General features: G+C 41.7%; 1 protein-coding gene across 1 annotated transcript; it reads left to right on the plus strand.

Annotated features, from left to right (window-relative positions):
* The first annotated feature begins 123 nt into the window (after nt 1–123).
* Nucleotides 124–22,424, plus strand: LOC115771226 (ecdysone-induced protein 74EF-like). The gene is made up of 6 exons (XM_030716827.1): nt 124–549; nt 1,261–1,364; nt 1,509–1,608; nt 1,899–2,139; nt 2,206–2,397; nt 22,171–22,424. Exons 1-6 carry the CDS (start codon nt 463–465, stop codon nt 22,422–22,424), a joined length of 978 nt encoding a protein of 325 aa, XP_030572687.1. The 5' UTR covers nt 124–462.

Below are 22,424 nucleotides of genomic sequence, written 5' to 3' on the forward strand. Positions count from 1 at the left end.
ATAACTGATAAACATAGTATATACGATATACACATAGTACATAATCGAATTTTGGAGTGTTCTTATTTTTTAATACATTTTTTTGGTGTTCCACAACAAAAAAAAAACGTCCAAAACAAACAAAAGACTACAAGAAATTAAATACAAAAAAAAAAAACAAAATAAAAAAACGGAAACCAAACCAAAACCGTCTTAAAGAAAGTGCCTAACAATTTGTATAAAAGAAAATTCGTGAAAGAAACAAATAAAAAGTGAATAATTAGATAACGTGTGATAAGAACAAGTTTACAACAAATACAAACCAAGTGGAGAAAGAGAGAAGGAGAGAAAGAGGAAGAGAGAAGGAGAGAGAGAGAAGTTAACCGACGGGTTAAAGGACATTTTCAAGTGAAGCGGGCAACAGGAAACGGCTTTACGCTGGCAGTTAACGGTATTTGCAGTGCAGGCTTTGCCCTATCAGCGATGCCCTTTATCGATGACGCACTGCTCTGGTGTCCGGATAACGATGGTCGTCTTGTTGGCGGTCTAGATTTGGCAACCTGCATAACGGTGCGTCCCAATGCTGACAACTCACCCAATTTTAAAGCTACATTTGGCTAGAGTTAAAGCTGGTTTAGCCTTTTTTTTTTGGGTATTTCTCATCATAAAGCTAATTCAGCTAGTTTTACATTGAATTCAGCAAATTTTATTGTAATTTACAACACTGTTCTAAGCAAATATCAAGGATATAGCTAAAATATCTAGCTGAATGTGATTTTTTCCGGCTATTTCTGATTAGAAAGCCAATTCAGCTAGTTTTGACATTAAATTCAGCAACTTTTTTGTAGTTTCCAACACTGTCCTAGGCAAATATCAAGGAATTAGTTGTAATTGTAAACAAGTTTAGCTCATTATTTTAGTAAAAGTAAGATAAGAAAGATAATTTAGCTACTTTTTGATTAAATTCAGCAACTTTTTCTATGGTTGGCAACACTATGCTTAACAAATATCTGATTAGAAGGCTAATTCAGCAACTTTTTTGTAGTTTGCAACACTGTTCTAGGCAAATATCAAGGAAATAGTTGAGATTTTTGGCTATTTCTGATTAGATAACTAATTTAGATATTTTTCACATTGAATACAGCAACTTTTACTGTAGTTGGCAACACTGTTTCATACAAATAACAAGGAATAATAAAATCTCTCTCTCTCTCTCTTTCTTTCCCTCCCTCTCCCTCTCTCTGTCTCTCCTTCTCTTTCCCCTCCTCCCTCTGGCTGCAGGATGATTCCACGGTGAACGCTGAGAATATAAATCCCACAGTTGGCGCTAACAACACATTGCAACAGCAGCAGCAGCAGCAACTGCAACAGCAGCAACTACAACAACAGCAGCATCAGCAGCAGCAGCACCAACAACAACTACAACAACAACTACAACATCAGCAACAACAGCAGCAGCAGCAGTCGGCGGACTTGTGCGGGTCGGCGGCGCGGAATGTGAATGTGGTGGTGGAGCCGCTTTGTGGCAGCGACTCCTCCGACGAGCTGTTTCGGACGCTCTCCGAGAGCAACTTTGAGATCGAGAGCCTGCTGTCCGATTTGGCGACCGTTGAGGTCAAAGTCGAAAATGTACATCCGCCAAGCACACAGACAAGTTGAACTACACACATATACACACACACACACACACACACGCACACACGCACGCACTCACACACACATAATCACACACAAACACACTTGAATTTCTTGCGCAGGACCTTATTGCTTTTATCTCTTATTTACCGAAACTCGCATTGAAGCATTTTACCATTTATGTTTTTTATTTCCTTTTGCTCTTTTCTTCCCCAAAAACAACAACAACAACACAATTCTCTGCTGTTCTTTTTCTGCCTTCTTCTATGCTATCTATTTCCTAGGAGGAGAACAACAACAACAACAACAACGTCGTCATCAGCGACAACGATTTCGCGAGCGTCGCAGCCGCCGTTGTCGCCGGCGACGATCTCCTGGCGAAGGATAATGTCCAGCTGAGCGTGCAGGGCTTGGTGGACTCGGTGGGCGCCAGCCTGGCGGATAGCGGCTCCGGCAATGGGCATGGTCAGGCGCTGCTTGCCTTTGGCTCCAGCTCGGCAACGGCAACGGCGGCCAAGCGGAATGGTGAGCTTTGGCAAATGCAGAACAAATAAATCTATGCAAATTAATATTTTCTTAACTTTCGTTTAGGTTTTCTGCTGCCCTGCGATCTGCTCAACAATAACAACAACAACAGCAACGGGAATGGGAACGGAAACGGCGAGTGTACGCCGGAGGAGTCGCGCTTTGTGACTGTGACCAGCGCCTCGGCGAATCCGTTGCTGGTGGAAAAGTTAATGTCGAAGTGCTTGAATATTGACAAGCGGCTGGATAAACTAGATGGTAAGTCATTTTATTTATTCACTTTATTTGTATCATTATATTTGATCTGAAGTTATTTGAAATTCAATTGCGCGCCAATTGAGCACACGTGAAGTTGGCTGCACTTGCGGCTCAGTCACGTGATGTTGGCTGCGCGTAGCTGTGGCACGCTTGAAGTTGGCGGCGGCTAAAGCGTTGTGCTTAAAAGTTTGATGGCAACTGTGCCAATTGTTTGTATTTGTATGTGTGTGTCTTAGCTAAGTCAATTTACGCAGCGGTTGTTCTTGCTAGATGCAGCTGCTTGTATTGTGTGTGTGTGTCTGAGCTAAACCAAGTTTAGCCTAGCGGTTGTTGTACGTGCTAGGCGTGACGCAGTGGGAGCTAAACTTTGCTAAGCGTATAGCATACCGTATGGGGTTTATCGTAACGAGCGGGAAACTTGGCGCTTACCGTTTACGTTACGTATAGAATGATACAGTTTAAAAAGTGTTTTTTATTTAATTTCTCGATTTAATTTAATATGCCCAGCTTGTGAAAAACAAATAATAATTAATGCAGCAAGTTTGAACGACGTCTGCCTCGCAGATATTTACTGTCACACACACACACACACATACACGGCGGAGGCACACACAGAGGCAACAGCCGCCCCGCCCCGCCCCGCCCCGGCACGCCCATTGTCGCCAAGGTTGACTCTGCGGGCACCTACTTCCTTTTCTAAAAAGGGACCCCAGCCAGACGGGGCTCAGCGGGGCTGGGCGCGGGCAGCGGCTGTGCGACGCGTCGCCTTTGCATTTGTTGTTATATTTTCGGGTTTTTTATGTTTCCTTTACACGCGCCAGACAGAGACAGACAGACGGGAGAGCCAGTGGGAGAGAGAGAGAGAGAGAGCAGGCGAGATGGCGCATAGCGGCAGGTCAATAAATTTTGCGTGTGGAAATTGTGTGCTCAAGGTCAAAAGGATATTGCCACTGCGGCCGTAGGAAGCGCGCCTGTGTGCACACACACACACACACACACGAAGGGAGAGCGAGAGCGGGAGAGAGAGAGCGCGTAACAAAATGGCGGCTGGCAGGGGGCGAGCATTTCGTGTGCGTGCCTGGGCCCAAAGCAGACAAAGGCAAAGTTGGCGACGACTTTTATGGCCTGGGCTCTGCTTGTGGGCGGCGCGGCGCGGCGCGGGGCGGGGCGTGGCAACGGCTGCTTTCCGGCAACCTTGAACTTGAAATTTTCGTGCGAGCCGTAGAAAAGGCAAACAACAACAACAACAAGAGAGAAGAAAAAAACCCGAAACAGACATCAAAATGGGCGCAATCAGCATTCTGCTCGACTAGGCGGGGCGGGGCGGGGCGGCAGACTGGGCGGCCGAGTGGGTGGCCGCGTGGGTGGCGTACGGGTTTTGGGCTGCTTTTTTGGTTGGCTGACAGACGCTAGACGACTTTTGCTGCCCGCGGCTGGGTCGTGTCCTGTCCTGCTGCGGGTTCAAGCGCCGCTCAAGCATTGAACTTTAATTTGCACATTTCAAGGATACGCTTTGACGAGTGGCCACCTTTTCTGCTTCTTTGGCCCAATCACAGTCGCCGTCGTCGCTTCTCGATGCTTCTCTCTCTCCGCTCTTCTCTCCGCTTCTCTCTCTCCGCTTCTCTCAGCAAGCCGTTGACATTGTAAACGGCTAACGACGGCGGCTGCAAAAGATTGTTCGCTTTGCGGGTCCAAGGTTCTATTGCGGCCACCCTGCCCAGCCAGCCCCCTGCCCCCTTCCCCCTTCCACCGTCAGCTTTTGCAGCTTTTGACTGCGTCTTGGCCACGTTATTAATGTCAAGGGGTTCCACACACGGCGACACAGCCGCAGTCTCAATTTTGAAAAGTGCGTTAGTTTCTGCGTTCCGCTCACTTCAGGGCTGCACTCTCTCACAAGTTGCCCAAGCTAACAATTTTCCAACTTGCCAAAAGCCATTGCAATTCTTTACAGATCAGGTGTGTGGCTTTTCTTTTCATTTCTTTTCTTGTGACACTTTTTATTAAGGCGTCTGTTTTTTATGGTCCTGCTCGCACATAAATTAAAACGTTTCTGTTTCGTTGCTGTTGCGCACAATTTTACGTTCTTCCAGCAATATTTAAAAATAAAAAAATTATTAATTCAATGGATATATTTAAAAAAAATGGAAGTGACAAAAAAGTTACCTGTCGCAGATTTTCTTACGTAAAGAATTTTAATAACATTTTTTCTCTTCAAACTTTGGCCAATTTTTGTTTTTTATTTTATTTTTTATTATTTATATTATTATATATTTAATTATTTTTGCTCAATTTTTTATTTTTAATTCACTTTTGAACTTTAAAATTGCGATACGAATTTACAAATTTTCCGTCAAATGCAGAAATGAAAAATTCCTTGTGAAATTCAGGGAAAACAATTCTATTTGTTTCTTCTAAAATATAAAAAGTAATTTTTATTATTATGTATTGAAAGAAATTTGCTCAATTAATCAAAAAGAATTAATATAAATAATCAAAGAATAATTATTTTCAATAATTCATTACAATTCCTAAATAATTAATAATAAACAATTAATTCATTTAAAAAATTATTAACAAAAAGTAAACAAAAAAATAAAAATTAAAAATAATAATTATTTTCAATAATTATTTAAATTCTTAAATAATTAATAATAAAAAATTGTTTAAAAATAAAATAATTATAAACAAAAAGTAATCAAAAAAATAATAAATATTTTCAATAATTTTATATAAATAGATGCAAAAATAATAAATAAATAAAATGCCCAAATATTAAATATAAAAATGATAATTGCTTTATTTAAATTATTGATTATTATAAATAATTAACATAAATCATGATTAACAATCATTATTAATAAATATATAAAGTTATATGCAAGTTAATTTGTATTATCTGAACTTCGTGGTTCGACTGGATTTGTCTATTAAAGTTAATTATTTTTTTTATTGATTGTTAATTAATTATTAATGTTCGACAAAGGTTTTGAGTATTAAATGCTTGATAGAAAAATGAACAGCTAAAAGTCTAATCAGAACACAAAAATGTTTAATAACATTTGCGCCTCATTATTTATTCGCCCGCCTGGCAAATGTTTGATAAATTAATAATTTCTTAACAAATTTTCATATTTATATCCCATTTGTTGTCCAACCCTCGTTGAGTGCGGCTTTTTGATTAGTTAACTGACATTTTACTGTGCTGGTAGCCAGTGCATAAGTGCTTTTAGCCATGGCTCATGGCTACAACAACAACAACAACAACAACAACAACAACAACTGCAACTGCAACAACAACAATTCGTTGCACGCATTTTTCTTGGCTGCGCTTTGGCAACAAATTTGAATTTCAAATCGTGTCGCGGCTTTTCAAATGTGCGTTGTTATGGCCAAATCAGGATTTCTGCGTGTGCCCCGGCCGGCCAGCGAATCGCCAAACGACAATTAACATTACAACTAAAGCAGCTGAAACAAACAACTGCAACAACAACAACAACTGCAACAACAACAACAACTGCAACAACAACAACAACTGCAACAACAACAACAACAACAACTGCAACAACAACTAACGATGTCAGGGGCGTTCATTTGTCCATTGCCAGCCAGCGAACCGGGCCGAGCACGTCACTGTCACCACCGTCACCGCCGTCAAAGCGCCTAGCCCCCTCCCCCCCCCCCTACCTACCCCCCTCCCATTGCCGAACGCCCTGCCCCGCCTGCCACTTGCCTCAAGTGCAAAACGTTGCCACTGCTAAATGCACTTTGCAATTTTGTTGATTGGTGGATTGGCAATTGTTGTATATATATATATATATAAATACACACACACATATATACATACATATAAATGTATCTGTATCTGTATCTGTATCTGTATCTGTGCATGTGCGCACACTTGTTGTTGTTTTTTTGTTTAGTTTTTCATTTATTTGTTTCGTTTTAATTTTCATGCATTTGTTTGGCGACTTGTCTAAAACTGTTCAGTTTTTCTCTTGTTGTTGTTGTTGTTGTTGTTGTTGTTGCTGTTGCTGCTTTTTGTTGCACGCAAGACGCAGCTGACCGCTGGGTTCAAGTATTAACGGATATCATTTGTATACCCTGCAGAACAGTTTGTGCAGGGTGTTTAGGTTTCACAATAGTGCGTCAAGTTCATTGAGAATTTCTAAAAAGTTTTTTACTTACGTATATATTTTTTTGTTACTCCTTTGAGATCCCATGACCTCCTCTATGCGACCTAGTCTCTATAGAAAATATTGGATTGAACTGTTTTATCGGATAAGGCAAAGAAATGTCTGCAAGAGTATTATCTTTACTTTCTCGTATAGATATATATCAAATATATATATATATATTAAATATATCATATTTTATACTTTAAACTTTATAAGCTGCACTGTACAGATACTAAGTATATATTTGGCGTATAGAGCTGAGCCTATAGCCCATAAAGATGGGCTATACTCTTTCATACTCCACTTTCTCACCGACTTTCTCTCCAATGCTGCCTACCCTATCTATACTCTAGCATAGTACATACACGCAGTTTTCTATATTCTTCCTCTTCTATATACGCCCATATCTATACCCCATTTCGCAGCTACTACTATCTAAAGATATTCCCAGATATTTCCAAATACAGGGTATTTGTCTAGTCGTTCTTCTAGCAACTGCTTCTGCATTTGTTCTTAATACCTGCCCAGTCGCAGGAGCCTCACCTTGTTAAGTCTGTGTGTTACATGGGGGCCGTGTCTTTCGTCTTTTGTATCGCACATGATGTCATTTCCAGCGCCATTTTGTTGCGATTGATTAATGGCGACTTCATCAATAAGAAAATCTTTAATAACTTTTGGCACACAAGATGAATGGGCTGTGATCGGAGTAACTAGAGGTACAAACAGGTCAAAGGGGGATCAGAAAAAGATATACAATATACATACATATATATAGATAAGATGCAGATCTTATTGTAAGGAATATACACAAATATCATCTACATATGTATCTGTTCCCCTATATTCCCTCCTCTAATACTCTCACTTTTCGTTGAGTGCATTTTTAACGCTCGTTAAAAATCAAATTCAAATTCAATTTCAACACTCTCCTTGGTCCCACTGTCCTAATTGCACCGTAACCCATTAACACAGCAAACAAAAACAACAGCAACAACAACAACTGCAGCAAACGATCGGTCGACGATCGTTGAGTCCCCCCCCCCCCCCCCTCTCACTCTCCCGTTGAGCTGGCAATTTTCACCTTCACCCCAACAGCTAACAACAACACCAACAATGCAATAGCTGCACACAGAAAACAGACACAAAACAGAAAACAGATAATAATAACAGAGCAAATCTGCAGGGGAGGTGAGTCGTGGTGGGTTGGCGCAACGGAGGTGGAAATGGTGCATTTTCTCTATGCACGCGATTACGGCCAATGAAAATGAAATGCGGCGACATCGGCAACGCTTTTCCATATGCAATTGTAGCAACAACAAAAGGCAACACATTTCGCTGTGCCCATTAGACAGCTAACCCCAACCCCCTTCTGCCCAGCACAAGCACTAAATAACAAAAGCGACAACAACAACAACAGCAACAAACGACAAGAATTGAGCAAATGAACTGAATACAGTTCCCCCTGAATGTGGTCACAGGGCGGGGGCGCAGAAGTATGCAGCTGTGTATGTGTGTGTGAGTGCGTGTGTGTGTGTGTTTCGGTTCCAGTTCCAGTTTCGCAGTTTGCGCGACGTTCGCTGGCTGTTGATTGCATTAGAGCGTGTGCCGACTTCGCATCTCGTTATAAAGCAGAAATGAAAACAAAAGCCAGCGCCAAATGACAACGTTGATAATGATGATCATCATCATAATGATCGTGAGGCTGCTGCTGCTGCTGCTGCTGTTGATGATACAACCTTACAATATTCTCAGTCGCAGTCACTGAGTCTCAGGTCTTAGTCTGCTTCTTCGCCCCCACTTCGCCGCTAATTCAGTCTCTGCCGCTGCGCTTAGCTTTGGTCGGCTTTGAATGCTTAGCGCTGAACTTGTCTTGCCTGCACAGACACACACACACACAAACACAGTCGCAAGTATATGCACATGCACACACTGAGAGCAAAAACATTTCGCTCACACTCGCCGCGGCGAGCCCAACCAAGCGGAGAGCAACACACTAATACAATGATAGCTTTATTTTTGCTTTGCTGTAGCGTGTGGTATGCAGCCTTGAATTAGTTCGCTGCACTCGCGTGACGCTGTGTTTTATGTATGTATGCTGTGTGTGTGTGTGTTGTGTACTTGTAGCAGCAGCAAACGCAAGGCAAACACATAAACGCACACACACACACACATTCACTGAGCCGCTCGCGAGAGTCTGCGAAAGCTCTCCTTTACCCCGCGAGACATAAAAAAAACTTAGATGCGCATCGTCAACAACGCTGCCAACGTCTCAGTCTCCATCTCTGTCTCAGGCTGCGGTCGCTGCCAGCGTCGCAGTCGTTTTGCTTTCATTGGCGCGAGTCGCTTCATTATACAAAATCAACTGCTCTTGGTTTTTTTTTGTTGCTTCTTGTTTGCATATCCATTTTCCGTCATTGAGCAAACATTCTGGGCGCAGTACGCGAGCTTCTAGTTTCGGGCAGCAGTTCCACTTCTAGTTCCAGTTCCAGTTCTTAGTGACTCGCTGCATGTGGTACCTGTGACCCATTGGCAAACATTCAATAGGCCCACTAATACACATGTGTGTGTGTGTTTTAGCGTGTGCCCCTAATTAGCACCTCCTGTCAGTCAGCCAGCCGACCACCCACCTGAATTTCCACCCACACTCCCACTCGCATTGCAGCATCTTTGCCATAAATATAGCTTTGCTATACAATATATACATATATATGTCTAGGTTTATAGTCTTCTGATCGTGCCGACACCACACACACACACACGCACACGCACACATACATGCACATTCGCTTAGTATCTGTGTAAACGGATATGCATGATAGACGTTTATCTCACGAGCAAATTTGTGCAAAGCGAAGAAAATTACGTTTGGCAAATGAGGAAAATGAGCGGAAAAGTATCGCAGACGTATCTGTGTCATCCGCAGACGACTAATTGCATGTACATCATGTATATATGTATCTAATACACACACATACATATAGATATAGATAGAGATAGATGCTTATAATACGGATTTGGTAGATTTTGTGAGTTACTCAGTGCCAGAAATGTGAGTAATATTTAGAAAAGTCTGAGGTTTTAACAATATCGAAGTATATGAGAGAACTTTGAACTTTTTTGCTTTATTGTAATCTATAAACTATATATAAATTTTGATTTAATATAACTTCTAGATACAGTCTATAAATAAACGATTTCCAAGCGGACTTTTTTTTCAAAATTTTTACAAACATATTTATCAGAGTTAAATACGAATTTCTTTATTGGCTTCTATATACTATATATAACCTTTGATTGAGTCTAAGTTTCAAATTTCCGAGCGTATAATTAATCGATTTTCTTGCAAATTTCCAATCAGAAATTGTGTAAAATTCTTTTTCTACTTTAATGTGCTATATCTTTTCAGACTACATTTGAGCTCTATCTAAACTCTTTTTATACTCTGAACCCATTAAAAATGGGTACAAGGGCATATTGTATTTGTGCAAAATCCAAATGTATGTAACAGGCAGAAGGAAGCATCTCCGACCCCATAAAGTATATATATTCTTGATCAGCACCAATAGCCGAGTCGATCTAGCCATGTTCGTCTGTCTGTCCGTCCGTCCGTACGTCCGTCCGTCCTTCCGTATGTATGAACGCAAGGATCTCAGAACCTATAAGAGCTAGAAATTTTAGATGTAGATGCTCCTAGTTCCCGCGCAGATCGAGTTTGTTTCCGATAATCGATAACTTACTCCGTTTCCAAGCAATCGATAAAAATTGATATCGACATCCTGTTTTTTGGGCCATTTTGGTAAATAATAAGAGCTAGAGTCACCAAACTTGACATATAGCTTCTAAAATAGAATATATGTATGCATTTGATGTTGGAAGAAGGGTGTTCAGGGTATCCCCTAGTCGGGAGCTCCCTTACTTGTTTAGTCTAGCTATTTGTTGGTATATCTATCTATCAGACGCAACACTCTGTGGCTAACTATGATTAAAGTCCAATAAGAATATTTCACGGCCAACTTCATAATCTTATCATTTGCATAACACGTCGAGAATGTTGCAAATGTGTCAGCAAATTATGTTTAAGATTGCAATAATCATATTATGCCAGCAGTCGAGTGCAAATAATGCGTAGAGAGTTTGCCCCAGACAGACTTTATGCGGCCAGAATGTGGCAAGATTTAATAAGAATATGCTATAAGTATATATATACTATGTATAGATGTGTGTGTGTGTGTGTGTGTGTGTGTGTGTGTGTGTGTGTGTGTGTGTGTGTGTGTCTGTGTGTCTGTGTGTGTGTGTGTGTGTATGTGTGTCTATTTATGTGCTGTGTGCAGTGGGACTGGGGCGACATCGCCAGGCGTTGGTCGGTATTCAGATCGACACCCAGGCACATCGACACATAGACATAGACTGTTGTCTGTCCTTCAAAATGAATAAACACAGAGACAACGCACGCAAAATCGAAAGCGAAATACTGCGTAAGAGACACAACAACAACAGCAACAACAACAGCAACAACAACAACAACAACAACAACTGCAACAGCAAAAAAATATTAGGCGGATGTCTGTTGAGTACGACAACGTGTGCATCTATAATCCGGCTGCGACTGTGTATAAATTATATATCTATATATATATATGTATATGTATCTGGATATCGATACGCATCCGTGTGGCTTATTTAAATATTTATGGGCCTGCAACGTGGCCAAAACCAACTGACAATGGGGCGTGCCACAAAGCTGAATTATGGCTGCAACATTTATGTGCGAACCGCCAGGCAGGAACTCATATAGATCTCCAGATGCGCTCTATATACATATATATAGATATAGATATAGATATATATTCATATAGTCAAGTGCAAGCGACACTCGACAGCCAAGTTTATAGAATCGGGAGACTCAAGCGACAAGACACACACACACACACACTTGCAGAGAAACATATGTGCATATTTTAGAATGTAATTGTGCATCTGGCCTAGACCTAGAAAAGGAAATTTTGTTGCTATTATTATTTATATTCGTTCGTTTTATTCGTGTGTCGCTCGGTTATTCGTTTGATTCATTCGTTTGTGTCTCAACAACAACAACAACAACAACAACACGCATTCGCAGCGTGAGTGTCGCTCTTGTGTGTGTGTGTGTGTGTGTGTGTGTGTGCAGTTTCGTATCTGTGTGCTGCTCAATGTTTGCTCTCCTTCCTCGCAAATTAAAAATATGCCTAAGCAAATTAAATGCATTTGTGTGTGTGTGTTCATGTGTGTGTGTGTTCGTGTGTGTGTCTCAGTAGACATTTATGCTATAGCTGCCTTTACAGGGTGTTGCCGTAGGAAAGTGTTGTACAAGGTATGACAACTGATCAAGTTAACTGTTATAGGAATATAACGTTGCAATGAAAATCGCATAGAAAGGCGTTACAGATGGAAAGAGTAAGCGACTGAGGTAGTGGAAGGCAGAGTGAGGAATAGAAAGAAGAGGAGAAATACACAGACAAATAATATGACAAAGATGGATAAGAAATATAGAGGAAAAGATGTGTAGACAGAAAGATGATGAAATATGAGACAGAAAGAGAAAGGAAGATATAGACAGGAAGGGAGACAGAATCTAAGAATTATGGAAAGACACAGCGATACAGACTGAGGTGTGAATAAGAGACAGGGGAAATGAGAGGGGCAAGAAAAGAGACAGAGAGAGAGAGATAGAGAGAGAGAGAGAGAGAGAGAGAGAGAGAGAGAGAGCGAGAGAGAAAGTGAAAGATAGACAGAGAGAGAGAGATTGATTGATTGAAAGAGAAAGGGAAATCGATTAAAGGAAAGAGAGAGAGAGAGAGAGAGAGAGAGAGAGATCAACTGAAGGAGAAAGAGAGAAGTTGATTATAAGAGAAAGAGAGAGATAAAGCGAGTGTTAGTAAACTGCGAGTGGTGGTAAAGAGAAAATGCTTATTCATAAAAAATAGAACCAAAATGTTGTGAATATTAAGTTAATTTCGTGAAAATCGCATAGAAAGGCGCTGCCCAATAACTGAAACAACTGAATGGGGTTCCAATCTACTGACTAACAGAATATTCAAGCTCTTAAATACATAATTAAATGAAAACAACACACTTCTATTTAATTAAATCAGTTCCCATGATGCAACAGACTTTGGCCGAAACAGACAACCAGCCGAAACACCCGTTGCCAATAACCAATATGCGGCACAATCGCAACATTATCGCCGCATGCTGCGGCAGCAGCTAGAGGCAAGCGGCAAGAATGCAGCGAGAACTAGAGGCAACAACAAGTGCCGAACAACAGGCTGCAACAACAATGGCTGCAACAAATTAAATTGAAAAATGTTTATCTGTTTTTTGTTTGACTTGTGTTTTTTTTTTTTTTGTATTTTTTCGCTACCGATAGGCAGCCACGACCATAAACGCCAGCAAATGCGCCCCCAGTTTTGGCCCTGTTTGGGCCAACCCGTTGCAACATGCAGCAACAACAACAAGAACAACAACTGCAACGTTCGTATATTCTATAAAATACATAAATAGTGAGAACAAATAAACAAGCCAGAGAGCGAGAGAGGGAGAGCGGGAGAGCGACTAAAAATGTACCGAAAACGAAGGCAAAACAAAACGCAACAATGTAAAACGCTTTGCCAGCGCGACCTGAGAATGTTTTGTATGGTTTAGCAGCAGACGAAGAAGGTGGTCAGGCAGTGGGCGGGTGGAGGGATGGTGGTAGCGAGGGGGCGGCTATGGCTGTTCTGCCCGTGGGGAACGAAGCTAACGACGATTCCGATTCCGATTTCGATTCACATCGCTGACTGTCGCGAGCATCGAGTGGTGAGTGGTGAGAGGTGGTGTGGTGTAGTGTGTGGTGTGGTGGTGGTGGGGAGAGGTGAGTAGCGTACTGGCCGGGCGCGAAACAGCGCTTGGGGGTTGTGGGCCCCAGGGGGCCTGTGGCGGTTGACGGGGCGGCACGCATGTTGTCCATGTCCCCATTCGAGTCAAGTGACGTGTTATCTGTCGCCTTCTCACAGAACTTTGACTTCTATTGGTTGAATGTCGTTTGCAGTTTTGCAGTTTGCAGTTTGTGCAAATTTGATGCTTGTCGTTGTTGTTGTTGTTGTTGCTGCGACTGCTGCGACTACTGTTGTTTTTGCTATTGCCGTACTGGCTGTTGTGTTGTAGTTGTAGATCGATCTCACTTAGGGTACCGTGTTGTCGTTGCCCCCCCTGCTTGCGCCCCCCTGTCCCACCCAGCCAAAGCTGCGACGTTTGACTCGTTTCAATGCCAATGAATGGATGTGTGTCTCTGTCACTCTGTGCATGAGCGTGCGTGCGCCTGTGTGTGTGTGTGCGCCTGTGTGTGTGTGTGTGTATTATGCGGCATTACGATTGGCATTATTAGCAGCATGCCATGGAAAATGAAAACTGCCAATAGTGGCAAAAAACACTTTCCCTCTCATTGCTTTCCATTTGCAGCAGCAACAACTTCATCATCAACCCCAGCAAAAGCAACAGCAACTTGCAACTTGCAACTCGCTGCTTGCAACTTTGCAGCTATGCAGTAATTATTGCACGATCAATTTGCCGGCTGCCGGCCATCCATGTCGGTGAAAAACTTTCTTTGAGCTCATGTACACATATACTTATTAATAATAATACAGCTTAGAGTCAACAGCGAGGTCTGCTCTAACAATTTGCTGGTACCAAGCCAGTCAGAAGGTCAGAGAAAGGACTTGTAAAAGCTGACGTCACAAGCTCGATAAATAATCGATAAATTAATTGAGATTTGTTCAGTTCACTATATCGAACCAGTGCCTCGCTTAAGGCTCGGTTTTGTGAACACATTGTTCATTTGGCTCCAGTGAACCAGGTTCCAGTTAGTGCACGAATCGGTCTCTTAAAGTTTTGCTGCTGCTAGTCGAAAGTTTCCTTAAACCTAGTGAAATACTTTTTTTGAAACTGCGTAGAAAAGGAATAAAAAATGGCGGACGACAGAATGTAGCAGAGCGGACAAAATGTAATCAACTTTAAATTTGTCAGCACAGCTTTAAGTTCAACCTTTTCACAAGTGCGTATTACATTCAGCTATGCATGCACACACATACATAACATATCTATAAATATACATATACATACATATATGTGCAAGTAGTATGTTAGTAGCTGTAACTGGCTAACAAAAACGAACGTCAGATGAGCTGCTGCCGCCAGCAAACGCTATTTCTGCAGTCGCTGTTGCTGTCAGCGCCAGCATCGACGTCAGCGTCAGCGTCACTGCCCGCCGTCTGCCGACGCCTCTATTGCCTGTCGTCTCTGTCTTCTCTGTCCCAATGTCTGCGGTTGACGGTCGTACAGTTAGACGGACGTTTGCTTTGCTTGCATTTACAACTTACACACACGCACACACACACAGACATGCATAATAATGGCATTGAAAATCTTTTTCAATAAAACACGTAAACAAACAACAAAAACCAAAACAAGTAGAGACTAGGCAAAGCGAGTGCACGCGACTAACAGATACTCTGTAAGCGCAATTTACATGTGTTTAAATGTGTAAATAATTTACTAGAAAAAAACACACATATATGTAATACATACATACTTATATATGTACATACATGAAGAACTTCAGGAAACTATATTCGTATATTGAATATATAGAAGCATTCACATATCATATGTTGTAGTTCTAGCTGTGAGGGTCGATCAGTTCAATGGGCACCTAGCCAGTTTTGCAGGGTATACAAATGAAAATGAAACTTACGGCAGCGCATACACATATACATACAGCTACACACATAGACACTACAACAACAACAACAACAACAGCTACAATTTGCAGTTGGACTGCATTTGAACTTTTTGTTAATAGTTTTTCTCAGTGGATTTTGTAGCTCTTTCTTCATAGGTACTAATCAGAGCCCCTCTCCCTCCCACCTGATAATATGTGAGAATTTCTGTTTATTAAGTTTATCCATAATGTTGTTGCAGCTGCATCTCACAAACACACACACACTCGCACACACTCACACACACTCGCACACACTCACACACACTCGCACATTTTGGAAAATTTCCAACAAAACAGCTCTTTCAAATTGATATTCATTGTGTTGAACTTGAAAATTGTTGTTGTTGCCGTTTGTTATTGTGCAGTTTAATCAACTTTTAGTTTGAGACTTCGAGAAACATTTCAATGCATTTCGATATGGGATTAGATGCATTGTGTTTGCCAGAGGTTGCCGCCCATGGGGCGAGGCTTGTGGGGCGTGCGGCGTGTGGGGGGATCGGGCATGTATTGTTGCAAAAATCTATTGCGAAAAATTGTAAACAATATTAAAGAAATACTGCATTTAAATGGAAATGATAATAATTACACAGTACTATTATTATTTAAGAAATATTCTTATTAATATTATTCAAACAATTACTATAATTATTATTAGTTAAAACTATGGGAAATTTGAAGGATTTTCTATAATAATACTTTTGAAAGCATTCTGCAAACTCAAAAAGGAATTGTCGTTAGTTTCGTTTAGGATTCGAACCTGCATTCTGCATAAGGTTTGCTTTGTAGAACTGATTTTGCACCTCCTTGAACTCAGCTTTTCGTTCAAATCGAAGTTTTTCATGTACTTTCAATCTCTGTATATAAAACTGTTGTTCTGACTGACTGATTGATTGGATGATTGACTGATTGACGAACTGACTGATTGACTGATCGACGCACAAAACATGAGAGCAAGGAGTCTGAAATTTTTACTGTAGTTGCCCTATGTGGACAAGGTGCATAGTAAGACGGGGTTTTAGGCAATTCCACCCGCAAGTGTGGAAAAAACGCGAAAAAGTCTGAAACAAACATGTTTCTTTATTATACGAGCCCTCGCTCTGCGATGCTGCTGAGCAAATCCTTTCAGATCAAAGCTCAACTAGGGAAAGTCGACACATGGAAATTGATAGCTTTCGGAAATCGTAGAAAATGCCAAACAATAATCAAACACACTCGCCGGCTCGACTCGGGAATATACAATCAACACTCGAACACTCCGACGCTTCGACGTTCCGTTCGTTAATTAAAATAAATACTTTCCGGCTTTGGGAGCCGGGGCGCTGAAGCCAAGAAACTGGCCAGAAAAGTTGGGAAAATCAAGAGCCAGCCAACGGATAGTATCGCATGTGAAACTGGCCGCTGCAGTCGCCACATGTGGCACACACACACACACACACACACACACACACACACGCACACAGGCGCACACAGGCGCACAATCTGATGCCAGATGCGAGCTGCGAGCGACGTTTTCTTTTTGCGAGCGATTTCCTTTGGTTTTGCTGTTTACGTTTTCGCCAAGAAGTCAGTCAGTTAGTCAGTCAGTGTTGCCAGGGCCGAGTGCCGCACGATGACGATGCCAAAAGCGGCCGCCAGCCGGCCAAACAGACGGTCGGACGGGCGGCAAGTTGGCCAACAAGTTGGCTTCAACTGGTTTGCGCCTGGCTTACCCAGACGGAGAGTGCGAATTGGCGAGAGGCAGAGCATTAGAAATTAGCCATATACGAAAAACGAGCCCAAACAACATACGGATAAATGTTGGCAACTGTCCGCACTGATTGCATCCCCCCTCCCTCCCCCTCCCCCTCCCCACAATCGCGGGCAAAGGAAAGAAAAACTATGCGAAATTCACTTTCATTATGAATGACCGACGATGCATACAAATGCAACGGAGCTCTGAAGTCATCCAACCTGGTAAAGTCGGTTAGGAAAATCATGATTATTTCGCTTGGCTCAAGCTCAAGCCGCAATTTGCTCCGGTTGCAGGTGGCACGTGACCATCGATACGGCTATTAAATGCCATCAAAATCGGTATAAAATCGAGATTAGTTGCACAAGATTTCAGACGAACTCTGCGGCATATGAATAGGTTTTTTAATACCCTACATCCATTTGAAAGGCAGGAGGCACGCGTTTTTGAGAACCTACATGAAGGTAGGCACACGCTCTTAATACCCTACATTAATTTAAAAGGAAATAGGACCTCGGTTTAATACCCTACATCTATTTAGAAGGATATAGGCGCTCGCTTCTAATACCCTATATCCGTTTAAAGGGAAATAAGCACTCTTTTTAATACCCTACACTAATTTACAAGGAAATATACACTCGTTTTTAATACTCTATACGCACTCATAAGCAAATTCGCAATCGCTTACACCCATTAGAACGGAAATATGCGCTCTTTCGTAGTATTCCACCATCCATTAACAAGGATAGAGGACCTAGTTTAAATACCCTTCATCCATTTACAAGAAAATAAGCATTCTTCTATAATCCCTCACATGCACTGATATCTATATAAGGGAAGAGCTTAGTTGATCTTCCCGCTTTTCTCAGATACTTCACGATGTGGCGACCCAAATTTGGTATATTCAGCCTCTCTATCATCACATAAAGAATAGGCTTCAGATTTTTTTCGATAAAGTTTCCCAATTTTCTAAGAATCGATAATTTTGTGAATTGTTTTTTGAACATATCTCGAGAATTAAACAAGATATAGGCTCACGAGATAAGAATATCTAACTTTTCAGATAAAAGAAAAAGAAACTTAAAACATATACTTAAAACATTCATAAAGGCTGGTTACAGATTATCTCTTAGTCAGTCACAAATCAGGCAAGACATTGAGGACATATTTCGAGCAACTCCACAATATTTCATTTAGTTCCAGCTAAAGGGTATTCTGGCAGTCGTACACTCTCCACCAAATAATCTCCTATAAAGATTAGATTCTGACACCCTCAAGTGATTGTAATAAAATGAAACTGGCCCAACATCGGAGCTGCTCCCGAGGCTTCAAATTTAGGGCGCTGCGGGAAAGAAAACCCGATTCGAGTTTTTTTCCTTCACATACCTATTAACAGATTTGGCAGTGAGTCGCCCGTCTCCGGCGCCGTGTTGTTGCACTTCTCGCTTTCATTTTCTTTGCAGCTGCAAACAAAAAAAAACGGCAAAAATAATTTGCTTTTCGGTTGTTTTTTTTTTTATTATTTTGTTCATTTTATGCGAGAAAATCGAAAGTTTTTCCACACGCCATAATGCAAAAAGAAAGTGCAAGTGCAACATGCGGCCAAAGAAAGGAAAACCAAAAAACGATAAAGACGCGACGGGCAGCGGAGGGGAAGGGGACGAAGGATGGGGAGGGGCGAGACGCAGCGCTGCAGACGAGGCAAACAATGCCAACGGGCTACGGTCTAACCGGGCCAACGGGGCGTATGAGCGACTTGTTGTGGCCAAAAGTAGGATGCCATTGTTTGTGGTTTGGCTCACGAGTTTTTCTTTCTTTTTCTTTCTCTCCCTCCTCCTTCTTTCTGTCTTTCTTGCTCGTTTGTTTGTTTGTGCCAGCTCTGCTGTTTTTTTTTTTTTGTTGTGGCATTTTCGTTGTCAAGTGCAAGTGGAAAAGCGCCGTTCAAACGGGCAGAGCCAGTCCATGTGGATGGCCAACAACAAGCAGACTAGACTGGACTGACCGACGGGGAGATACCCTAAAACTAGCGACGAGCTGTCTTTACACACATTCAACACACACACATACACATAGGCACACTCTGTGCTTCTTCACTCTATAGAAAATGTGTTCTTAGATATCTCTGTTGTTTACAGGCCAATCTTTGTGAAATTTTCAGGGCTCGAATATGATAGCCAAATGTGTGTGCATTCCCAAGCGCAAGACTGGAACTTTATAAATACGGTTTCTTTTCATTTGGCGGTAATGAAGGGAATGTATGCACAAAATGAAATATGCTTAAGCTAGGTATTCAAAAAGATAGTCGACATACCAAATTTGATGCATCTAGGTCTTATAATCTTCGAGGTTTGCTTGTAAGAGATTGTCTTAAAATCGATATTTATCGATATGGAGATATCGAAAAGTGAGAGATAAGCGCGTGTTAGGTGTTGATAAGAAGAACATACAACTAGAATTGTTCTTAGCTTGACGAATAGACAGACGACTTTATCAGGTATTCCGATTCTGATCAGTTATATATATGTATGTACTTGAGTCTGATCAAGTATATATGCATACATATGATTCTGATCAGTTATATATATATGCATATGTCTTCCTCTGTCTGTTACATGCACTTGCACTAGTCCAGCATACCCTACCTAAACATTTATCAATGGGTATTGAGACAACAACTGCAAATCTGCTGCTGCCCCATCAGCCATTTCCTTTGAACAACATTTAATGCTGTCTGGTTGGCTTTCGATTTCGTTTAACTTTAATTAAAACACATAAAGACATAGTAACTAGCCAGACGACGCGATAGATGCTCTCGTCATCATTAACTGGGATTGGGCCAGGACAATTCCAGCAGGACTTCTCTCTGCTCTGCTGCTTGCTGCTGCAACTATTCCCTTGAAAACAATTCTGCAATATGCGAAATCTGTTGCAGTTGCTGGTGCTTCTCTAACTTCTCGCTGGTTTCTTTCTGCTTGTGTGTTCGCTTTAAGCCACAAACTTCAAGGGCTGCGTCGGTAACTGTTTGGTCGCTGCTTTGGGCCCGGCTCATGTAATTGCTATGTAACAGGCCGCATTTACACGTTTAATTACACCTGTGGACGTTGCGCATACGCCGCGTGGGTCAGCCGAGAGTTGACAACAGTTGTTTTTGTTGTTTTTTGCGGCTCCAATGTTAATAACAATGATATTTATGTCTTTCGCTGAGGGTCAAGTGCGTTGTTTAGTTTTTTAAGTAACTGAACTTCTCGGCTAACGTAATCATTTTCAGGTGTTGTCGTTGTTGTTGTTGTTGTTGTTAAGAAATGGGGAAACAGTTGCGCTGAAGGTTGCTGCTGTGAGGCAATAAAAGCGCTGAGCTAGTCGCTTTCTGAATGAAAAGGTGAATGCCAATATACAACTGCAGCTACAACGAAAAGTGCAACCAAAATAGAAGAAGAAACAACATTCAATTAAAAGAAAACAATGCTGAAAACTCGACTGGAAATTTCCTGAAGCCAGCAAAAGAAAACAGCGAGCTCTTCACAAGCGCTTCTTGGCCCAACAGCTGTTAACCTTATCAATTATGAGTCTTGGCCAAATTTATCTGCTTTTTACTTGTATATATTGATTGACTGACTTGTTGAATGAATGAGTGACTGATTGATCTGTTGGGTCAACTATTATTAAACTCATCAGTTATGAGTGTTGGCCAACTTTATAAGCTTGTTAACTTGTATTTATTGACTGGATGATTGAATGACTGACTGAATGACTGATTGAATGACTGACTGACTGAAAGACTAATTGACTGACTGTTGGGCCAAAAATTATGAAATTTATCAATTATGATTGACTGACTGACTTAATGACAGACTGATTGACTGACTGACTAAATGACAGACTGATTGACTGACTGATTGACTGGCTTACTGACTGATGATCAACGCTCAGCCCAAGCCATGAGATCAAAGAGGAGTGTCTTACTGTACCTAATGTAAAGAAGGGATGAAATTTCAGCTTCGAATTCATATAATATTTACGATTATACGTATACAGCTTTCAGCTCTCTGGAAATGTCTTGAAATTTCCCTTTGTTTTTATTACTTCTTAGTTCCAGTCTAGACCTGTGTTATTTTTATGCCAATAGACATTATGGACATACTCAAAAGTTGTTATCTCCCAGATAATAATGTAATTACCAAAATAATACGTTTGTCGAATCTGTTTTTGAAAATTGTCTAAAATACTTTTATTGTTATCACCAGAAACTTCCAAAATATTCTGGAATCTGTCAGACGTCGATGTTTTGCATTGTTATCACTCAAAAATTGCCAATATATTCCAGAAATTTTCACTTTCACTTGCATCTGCTGCAAATCGCTCTCAGTCTCTCTCCAGCTCACACTCTCCATCTCTCACTCTCTCTATCTCTATCTCCCACCTCGCTCTCTTTAATCGAGATATCCCCGCAGGTCAAATGTTAAAATTATGCTTCAGCTTATAGGGATAATCAAGCAGAATTTGTATCCCTTATCTGGCTGGCATTAAAATCTAAATCTAAATCCAAATCAAAATCAAACGCAGCCGTCATAAATGTCGCTCGTTTAACCTACAAGTGACCCCGACCGCCCCGCCCACCACCCACCGCCCATCGCTTGCTGGGCAGACAAAGAACTAACATCATTGACCAGATTACCGACCGTCAAACAAAGAGATCTCCCAGCAACCTAACAAGTCCCCCCCCCCCCCTGACGCACCCCCTTCTGCTCCAGCCAAAAAGCAGTGGAAACCGTAACAATTACAAGTCTGATGATTTTTCGTGAATGGAGGAGCACAAATAAGTTTGACAAACGTCGACGTCGACGTCGTCGTTGCCGTTGTTGCCATCGTAATCGTCGAGTAACTGTGATTGGGAATGAGGGCTGGCAAGCTCCTCAACCGTCTGCAGGTTAGTCAGTCGCAGCTGGCGAGGAGTGGAGGAGGGGTGGGGGAGGGAAGGGCGTCTGTTGACTGGGTTTGGGCGCATGGCGCGTGTATTAGATGATATGAGGTCATTCACTGCTGTTTACTCCGAAAATGTTGTCTCGCCGTCGCAGTTGTCGTCGTCGTCGTCGTCGTCGTTGGCGATGACGCGGCGATTCGCATGATACTCAAAGGGGATTGGAGGCGGTACCCCTTCCCGCCACCTCCCCCGCAGCACAGTAAAGCGATACATTTCCGACACTTCCTAACCATTGACTTAACGTCTGAGCCGAGACGTTGCCAGCAGCAGGAACAGGAGCGGGAGCAGGAGCAGGAGTCAAGCATTTGCAGTTGTCGTCGTCGGCGTCTGTTCAATGACTTTTGTTGA

Source organism: Drosophila novamexicana, unplaced genomic scaffold, assembly GCF_003285875.2.
Source record: "Drosophila novamexicana strain 15010-1031.04,08,12 unplaced genomic scaffold, DnovRS2.1 tig00000024-arrow-pilon, whole genome shotgun sequence".
In the NCBI taxonomy this organism is placed as follows: domain Eukaryota; kingdom Metazoa; phylum Arthropoda; class Insecta; order Diptera; family Drosophilidae; genus Drosophila; species Drosophila novamexicana.

Coding starts and splice junctions, on each gene's coding strand:
- LOC115771226 (XM_030716827.1), top strand. CDS start 463: ATGCCCTTTATCGATGACGCACTGCTCTGGTGTCCGGATAACGATGGT. Junction 1,365..1,508: donor CAACAGCAGCAACTACAACA/ACAGCAGCATCA, acceptor GCTTTGTGGCAG/CGACTCCTCCGACGAGCTGT. Junction 2,398..22,170: donor GCGGCTGGATAAACTAGATG/GTAAGTCATTTT, acceptor TCGCCGTCGCAG/TTGTCGTCGTCGTCGTCGTC.